Source organism: Schistocerca cancellata, chromosome 8 (genome assembly GCF_023864275.1).
Source record: "Schistocerca cancellata isolate TAMUIC-IGC-003103 chromosome 8, iqSchCanc2.1, whole genome shotgun sequence".
NCBI lineage: Eukaryota > Metazoa > Arthropoda > Insecta > Orthoptera > Acrididae > Schistocerca > Schistocerca cancellata.
In genome coordinates this window covers 479,930,101-479,939,417 of record NC_064633.1, presented here as the reverse complement: position 1 = coordinate 479,939,417, position 9,317 = coordinate 479,930,101, and the positions used below count along the sequence as shown (strand labels likewise).

Here is a 9,317-nt window from a genome sequence, read left to right as displayed (position 1 = left end):
CAGACACACTGGCTTACGTTAAAGATCGTGGTAGTCTGCCTAGTTCTTGACTCATCCCAATCACAAATTATACGTAATAAATAATAATGTTCCAAGCGTTACAGATTTAAATCGCAATCCTCCCTAACACATCCTCAACCCCAGGGTTAAAATGCTATCAGGGGTGTCACAAATAATCCCTATTTAGGCCGAAAAAGTTTATATTCAATACTAATGTAATTCATTTTCGATCATTCCTACCACGTCGTCCACTTCACACTCACATACCATCTCTAAGGGTGCTAGTGGTATCTTATACCCACGGTCCACAGTATTATTCCCCCCCCCCCTCCCAGATAGTAACTAAAATACACACTTGAGAAAAAGTTTTGCATCACCTCAGTTCCCAGAACTCCTGAAGGTAGACGTTGACTGTGGATATTATATCGCAGACACAGTCCCTTTGACTGTTCAGAGATGTCACTGAACCCTCCCAAAGATGTAAATAACCATGCACGAGCAGCGTCTATTAGACGAAGAGGGTCCGAAAGCCGATCAGTTCCAATAATTCCACCAGGAAGGAGGTACACGGCTCGTATTGTCTGTAGTTCAACCAGGCCTTGACGGTCGATACTGCGGTTGGATTGCGTCCGCATTGGAACTTGGTGCCAGGAAGGGCTCTCGACAAGGGAAGTGTCCAGGCGTCTCGGAATGAACAAAAGCAATGTTGTTCGGAAATGGAGGAGATACAGAGAGACAGGAATTGTCGATGACATGCCTCGCTCAGGCCGTCCAAGGGCTAATACTGCAATGGATGACCTCTGCCTATGGATTATGGCTCAGAGGAACTCTGACAGCAACGCAACTATGTTGAATAATGCTGTTCGTGTAGACATAGGACGTCGTGTTACGACTCAAACTGTGCGCAATAGAGTGCATGATGCGCCACTTCACTCCCAACTTCCATGGCGAGGTCCATCTTTGCAACCACGACACCATGTAGCGCGGTACAGATGGGCCCAGCAACATGCCGAATAGACCGCTCAGGATTGACATCACGTTGTCTTCAACGATGAGTGTCGCATAAGCCTTCAACCAGACAATCGTCGGAGACGTGTTTGGAGACAGCCAGGTCAGGCTGAACGCCTTAGACACACTGTCCAGCGAGTACAGCAAGGTGGAGCTTCCTTGCTGTTTTGGGGTGGCGTTATGTGGGGCCCACGTACGCCGCTAGTGGCCATGGAAGGCACCGTAGCGACTGTACGATATGTGAATGCCATCCCCCAACCGATAGTGCAACCATATTGGCAGCATACTGGAGAGGCATTTGTCTTCATGGACGACAATTCACGTTCCATCGTGCATATCTTGTGAATTTCCTTCAGGATAACGACATCGCTCGACCAGAGTGGCCAGCAGGTTCTACAGAAATGAACCCTATCGAACATGCCTGAGCCGGTCGCTGTGGCAGAGCGGTTCTGGGCGCTTCAGTCCGGAACCATGCGGCTGCTACGGTCGCAGGTTCGAATCATGCCTTGGGCATGGATGTGTGTGTTGTCCGTAGGTTAGTTAGGTTTAAGTAGTTCTAAGACTAGGGGACTGATGACCTCAGATGTTAAGTCCCATAGTGCTTAGAGGCATTTGAACCATTTGAACATGCCTGGGATAGATTTAAAAGGGTGTTTATGGACGATGTGGCCCACCAACCATTCGTCGTTGAGGAGTGGGACAAACTGGACCAACAGTGCCTTGATGAACTTGTGGATAGTATGCCACTACGAATACAGGCATGCATAAATGCAAGAGGACGTGTTACTGGGTATTAGAGGTACCAGTGTGTACAGCAATCTGGACCATCTCCTCTGAAGGTCTCGCTGTATAGTGGTACAACATGCAATGTGTAGATTTCATGAGCAATAAAAAGGGCGGAAATGATGTTTATGTTGATCTCCATACCAATTTTATGTACAGGTTCCGGAACTGTCGGAACCGAGGTGATGCAAAAGTTTTTTTGATGAGTGTATGTACCAAGTACGGTTTAAATTCCTCTAGGTGTTCCAAAGTTTACATGTTACTAATTTTCCACACCCACAAATGGGGACGCTAGATGTGTCTTTATTAATGGTAGATTTCTCCTGATGCTATGACATACGCGTAGGCCTACGAAGTTGGGTTGAAATAAGTGCAAGCGTTCCAAGGCAGAGCTGAAACACACACACACACACATACACACACACACACATTTCTATATATACTATCGAGAACTTTAAGGAAATATCAAAGTATATTCCAACTATCTCTCAGATTAAGTATTAGTATTTATCGGTACGTGTACGATAGTGCATGGTATCAATACGTTGCAAAAAGCCGCGTGCGAAAATGCGACTTTTGATGGGGTTATATTTCTGGTCCTATTGGTCGTAGAGATAAGGGGTCAAGTGTTTTAGATCGCCATTGACCTAGCTATCATTTATGTACCTATCGGAAGAACTAGTTCGTGTAGCTATCCTTCAGTATATGGACAACATTTAAATATTGCTCACTTCCTCCAGCCCAGGCAAATTGACCAAATCGATTTTACGTTAGTTGAGGTCTATGGTGGTCCTTAGGCGGCTTATAAAAGCACAATTTTTTCATGGATGGTTCCTGAGAAAATGCCGAAAATTCGTGAGTTCTGGGTACGAAAAGTACAAATTGTGGGTATGGCCGTTCCTATAATTTCTATTCATGTCAGATCGAAATTATTGTCATATGTTTTTAAGACAATACTTCCGGGAAATTTCGAAACTTTTTCGATGTCATTATCCATTAACGTGATGCAGAGGTTCAAAGTTACAGGACTTGCGTAGAAAACGACAAAATCCACTTTTTAGCCATTTTTGCACAGTGGGACGCAATTATGTAAAAACTAATGACTGCAGATGACTCTTTGGACATTTATCTACTACGTGATTTTTCCGTTTACGAAAATATTTATCCATTATCAAGTTGCAAACGAAAAACTATGTTTCTGGGTGCAAAAAGTATAAATTGGAGGGATGGCTACATCTAATATTTCTATTCATGCCACATAATCTAAATTTTTACTGGGTGTTCTTAATATGATGTTCTCGGGGAATCCTGAAACTTTTTTCGATATCATTTTCTGTTACTGAGATCTAGAGGTTCGAAGTTACCATACCTATACAAGTAAAATGTGCACGTAATATGTGGACTGAAGCATAACTGTAGTTTTAACCAGCCTAGTGAAGTCATGGCAAGGGTTCTGGACTCATTCCAGGAGTTATGAAGTCACCTAACTATGTTTTTAGTCGCCATTTTTCACCAATAAAACTTTACGACGATCCGTCTCAGTATAATGGGCACTTCACGTCTATACAGACTATCTTGAACTGGAAATTATTCGATTGTGTCGCCTGGTGACTTAAGCAGCTTATAAAATATAGTTTTGTCATACGAAATTCTTTGTACTTGCAAGTCAAACACCACATTTTTTGGTGTACTGTAGATACAACCTAAAAATGTTGTGCATATTTGTATAAAGTACTGTAAGGTGAACTTGAATTGGATGGGAGACGATTTCGTTTTAACGCTATGTTATGCGTATTCATTTGTTGTTTTATTTGTCAAAGCATGTTAACTTGATTAAGTGTATAAATTAACTATCAGAACTTTACTGACCTAAAGAATTCGTTTTATATACTCAGCACACCCTGCTGCAACAAGGAAAAGACAGAAACCAGCACCGGCCGCGTTGGCCGAGCGGTTCTAGGCGCCTCAGTCCGGAACCGCGCGACTGCTACGGTCGCAGGTTCGAATCCTGCCTCGGGCATGGATGTGTGTGATGTCCTTAGGTTAGTTAGGTTTAAGTAGTTCTAAGTTCTAGGGGACTGATGACCTCAGATGTTAAGTCCCATAGTGCTCAGAGCTATTTGAACAGAAAACAGCTGAAAAATGCACCTGTCGGAGCACAAAAAAGGCGAATACGTTCTTCTTTAAAATACTCTGAGGGAAAAGTGAGGAACCAGATGCCTCATCCTTATTCCGCATTCTTCACAAAAATTTTTGCATACGAACACATTTGCGCTTTTTTGTACTGAGAAAGAGTAGAAGAGAGACAGTGACAATGGAAGAAAGAAAGTGCTAGTCGGAGAGAAAGAGAGAGGAGACAGTGATGATAGCGGAGAGAAAGTGACAATGAAAGAGATGAAAACAATAGCAGTGGGAACGAAAGAGAAGAGAGATAGTGATGGACAAAGAGAGGCAGTGGCAGTAAAAGAAAAGAGAGGGGGAGGTGGAGGTAGTAGAGAGAAAATTGTGGAAATGACAAAGAGAGATGAATTGAGATCATAGATAAGCCTGGAGCGTTTGGACACTGCCACCCTCATCCTCTAGACCTGCAAACTTTAACACGGAAACATTTGCCTACTTCCCCCCATCTCCTAGATCCTCGTGTTAAAGATTCCCGGTCTAGGGGTCAAAACCCCGAGCAAATTATCCCGAAGGGCATGTGTGGAGATGAGACACTGGTGGTTGAAGAGGCAAACGGTAGAATGTAAGCAAGAAATAAAGACATATCGGACATAAGTGACAGAACAGATACTACATATGTCTAATTAAGGTGAGGACGACTAGTTTATCACTTAAGTGCAGATGCACACGACACTCGAACTCTTACGGGAATCAGCGACCTGCCGTGAGTAACGAGGGGAATGGGGTAGGGGCACTAAAGGTACATCAGTAGTGTGTGGAACAGCTGAGAGTTGGGGTCTGAAAGAAAGCTTGTAGTTGCGATGGCCACTATGCCTAAATTGCACAATGGACAGCGCATCTGCCTAGTAAGAAGGAGACCTGGGTTCGAATCCTGGTCCAGTACAAATTTTCAACTTTCCCAATTGATTTAAGTCCTTCAATATCATTCATTCTTTTGTGTCTAGAGAAAGAAAGAGACATTGGCAATTGGAGAAAAAAAGAATGGGAGAGAGAGAATGGCAGTGGGACAGAGAGCCAGTGATGATGGCAGAGCAGGAAACATTGGTAAGAATAGCGAGAGAAAGGGATGAAGACGACAGTGGGAGAGACAGACAGGAGAAAGTGCCAATGGGAGAAAAAGGAGGCAGTCAAGGGGAGACGTATATAGACAGTGGCAGTGAAATAGAGATGCTGAGAATGGAGGCTTAACTACAAAGAGAGATTGCGGGAAAGAATTTAGAATGTTCTGTGTTAAAACGGGTGCTAACACGTTCGCACGCCAAAATTTTTGGTTACGAAGGCGGATTGAGGATTGAGGCAGCTGGTTCTCCACCTTTCTGTCATAGTCTTTTAAAGAGGAACACATTCGCCTTTTTGTGCTCCTGCAGGAGTGTTTTCCAGCTGTTCATTATTGTTTAAATTTGAGTATCACAAATTATTATTTATACTTGAATGTAAACTGACACATGCCAGTGCGCGAGGTCGATAGTATGTCTTACTGTATCCTTACATAACTCACGAGGACGTGCTTGCCTTCGGCGCCCAAAGGGGACAGCCGACGCTGCGGAGACTGAAGCAGGTCGGTCGCACTCGCGGAGTCAGCGCTTCCTTTATACCAAAACCGGTAACATTGGTATATAGTTCTACCTCGACATTCTCAGCGTACAGTGCACCTCCTTAGGAACAAGAAAGCATATTTCTTGCGCCTCGTTCCAGGAAAATCTGGCGTCTCTCTCCAGTAGCTCTTGCAAGGGAATCAGAATCATTTCAAGCTTTTCCCTGTTCAGTATTGCTACTAGTTTCATGTGTGTCCGCTATTGGTTCATTTAAGGTATGGGTTGTTGAGAGACATATTTTACTGTTTACTATCTCATTGGCCATTGTTTTGTTAGTAGCACATTTATCTGCAAGGTTAGGTTTCTGTGTTGTAGTATGAACAGTTATAAGGAAAGAGTTTAGTGTGTGCGTATGTGTCAAGGAAAGCTAAGTTAGCCTTAGCACTGCCTTCTGCTTTATCATTTTGCCTGACACAAGAATGCCTAATTAGGCTGGCGATCGGCTTTAATATGTAATGTTATAAATTGCTATTCTGCTGGGAGAGCGTCTTTTCCTGAACCACCGTTTACTATTGGTTATACTTTGCTGGACTGCTTCGCAAACGAATTCCAGTTTGACTGCTCTGTCTCAATTAGGTTATTTCACGGTTAGCTTTCTCAAAAATTCCTCGCAGAGGCATAACGTTAGCATCGATTATCGTTTAAGGTGGTCGGTGGCAGAGGTTAATTTTATATATATATTGCTATTATGCTTCCCGTACTGTAGCCCTAAATATTGTTCTCTCTCTCTCTCTCTCTCTCTGTTTTACAGTATAATATTTTGTTCAGCTTTCGATAAAAAAAAAATGTCAGTTTGATGCTGCTTACAGTGCCGGCCGCACACGCGACCCTTAATCAAGTTGCATTCCTAGGAATATTTTATCATGTAAAAATATATTTTTATCTTTAACGTGAGCACTGTTGCTCTAAACCATTTCATAACTATTTACTGTATGTAATGTAAAAATTTTTTACTTCTGATGAAGGCTGCCTTAGAGCAGTTGAAACCTAGGTAAAGGTGGAAATTTTTACCTGTGCAACTATATTTTCAAGTAATATTATAAATCCCAAAATAATGTTCAAATGTTCAAATGTGTGTGAAATCTTATGGGACTTAACTGCTAAGGTCATCAGTCCCTAAGCTTACACACTACTTAACCTAAATTATCCTAAGGACAAACACAGACACCCATGCCCGAGGGAGGACTCGAACCTCCACCGGGGCCAGCCGCACAGTTCGTGACTGCAGCGCCTTTAGACCGCTCGGCTAATCCCGCGCGGCCCAAAATAATGGTCGTATTCTTATATTGTAGGAAATGTGAAATGAACTTACCACTGCAGCAGCGAAGATGTCAGTGCATATTCCGACCATCATGGCCAGGAACAGGACGAAGATTGCTGTACTCATGCCTTCCTCTAGCAAAGCGACGGACCTGGAGACAAAGGAACTATGCTTCTCTACACGTCACAACAGCATGATCGCAATTACCAAACTGTCGACTAAGGACAGTTAAGAAAACATGGAACGCGTCCGGCAGATTAATGGGCTATCGGAAGATTATCATACAATGCTACAAGAGTGCAACCAGGTGTTTAAGCTCGTTAGTTTACTCCTTTAATCGCCGTTGGTAGGACTTCTTTCAATGTTTACTTTCCAGAAGAGAAACTCTTAGTAATTCCGCGCTTTTGTATAGCATATGGTTGTTAGAGAGCCCAAAATGTTTCGTTTTATTTGGTGACAATTAGCAACAGCAAAATTCATGGGAAGTAGATGATATTGTGACGCTACAACGCAGTCCTTGCTATGAATTTTTTCGCTTACTTAACACATGACACTGTTTGTATACGATGTATTGTCTAGTGTAAATATGAACTGGAAATATTAAAATGGTTCAAATGGCTCTGAGCACTATGGGACTCAACTACTGTGGTCATAAGTCCCCTAGAACTTAGAACTACTTAAACCTAACTAACCTAAGGACATCACACACATCCATGCCCGAGGCAGGGTTCGAACCTGCGACCGTAGCGGTCGTGCGGTTCCAAACTGTAAATACTATGTTTAAATTATGTAATATTTAACACTGGCTAGTCAGGGCATATTTAGTTAACATTGAAGTCAGAGACATTGTTTTGTCGTGCCGCTGGCAGTAGCAGCAGTGACGCCGTGCTCGGAGGAGGCCGTACAGTCGAGTGCTGCTATTCCTAGCTGTGTTACATCTAAAGGCTAGTGTGTGGATCTAAGTACGACGGGAAAGTAATGGTCGGCATATCTGGAAGCATGGCCGGGCAAGTTATTATGGATTAATGGGCATAGTGCTGAAGAAACGAGGGCTTAAATGTGAAGCGCACTGTGGGCCCAAGTCGCAACAGTGAAAGCCCGATGCCACATTGTGTCGCCGCCGTGGACTTCCGTCGATCCGCCGACAACGAGGGAAGTAAGATCTACGTAATTTTCGTAGGATAAAATTGTAGAGGCTTTCCAGTGTCTGTGCTTTTCTCAGAAGTGGAACAATTAATAACAAGCACTTTATAATCGAAGTGTTGCAGTTACATTCCACCCGACAATAAAACCAAGTAGGTTCCTTCCGATCCTTACCTTATTGAACCGAGTGTGTCACGCCATTATCAAGAGAAAATGTGTTAATCATCAAATTATTTGCATTGACGGTGAAGAGTAAATTTCAGACTGTTTTGAACGATTAGTCATCGTAGTTAATTGTTGCACTTAATAAGCTTACGCCACCTGTAGTAACTTAATAATAGACTGAAGTAATAAATTTGATTATTAAGATTTATTTCAATGCATATTCAGCTGAAATTAGTTCAAGGCTATTTCATGAAACTATAAATCTTATTCCACCTGACAATCGCCCAATTAATGAATTATTATCATTCAAAACATAGTTAATCAATTATTGGCAATGTATTTCATTAACAGTAGATTAAACTGTGCAAAGTACGTAATTTTAAAAACAGAATGACAGTCCATTATTCAAAATCTCGATGGATAATTATCTGTGTTGTCAGCATTGCACCTAGCTGACAAATTATGAACGAAATAATTATCAAAATACCTATTGAAAGTTAACCATTAATGTTTAAGTGTAGTTAGATTGTTATGACATTATTTTATGTGACTACTGAGCCTGACTGACTACTGGCTGTCTATGACTACTGAGCACTTACGTAAAAGTTCCCGTTCCACCTGCTGCGCTACAAAGAGGTAAACTTTATTTTTGACACAATTATTCACGTACTTTACAGTACTGTCGCTCATCAGTTGAGCTGGCGACCGATTTTGTAATTGCTTTTACAACTTAATCATTTCTTTCGGCAAAATTTCCTCTGGCAAAATTTATTTCCAAATTATTTCCATTATTTCATTTACCGATCGTTATTGAATGAAATTACTCATTAAATAACGATCAAGTTACAACGTCTCCTGTTTCCCGCAGAATAATCATTATTTACTTCGGATTCGGATGCCTTATCCCGACACGGGTCAAAATTCATAATTCACGGTCATTATTAACTTGTAATTTCGCAAATCCCGGGAAGCAGGGGGGTGTTATAATATGAGTGATGTTTTATCTGGTAACTTAAGTTATAGCTATTTTATTGTGTGAAACCAAGGCCTTCAAGATAAGTGTACGTAGAATTGGAAATACAATGGTCGTGTTGTTGTGTTATCTGTATATTATGATCTGGAAATTCATGATGCTAATTCGTTCCTTATTTGAAGACACAACTTAAAATACATTTCGTTAA

The 9,317-nt window shown here is 41.8% G+C and overlaps 1 protein-coding gene across 1 annotated transcript in view; it reads right to left on the bottom strand.

Annotated features, from left to right (window-relative positions):
• Positions 1-146: 146 nt before the first annotated feature.
• LOC126095644 (uncharacterized) overlaps positions 147-9,317 on the bottom strand; it is a 65,223-nt gene continuing 56,052 nt past the window's right edge. The window contains exons 3-4 of the mRNA XM_049910405.1: positions 6,880-6,979; positions 147-179 (exon numbers count right to left, since the gene is read on the bottom strand). Of these exons, the coding sequence (XP_049766362.1) occupies positions 147-179; positions 6,880-6,979 (133 nt within the window). The remainder of the gene's footprint in view (positions 180-6,879; positions 6,980-9,317) is intronic.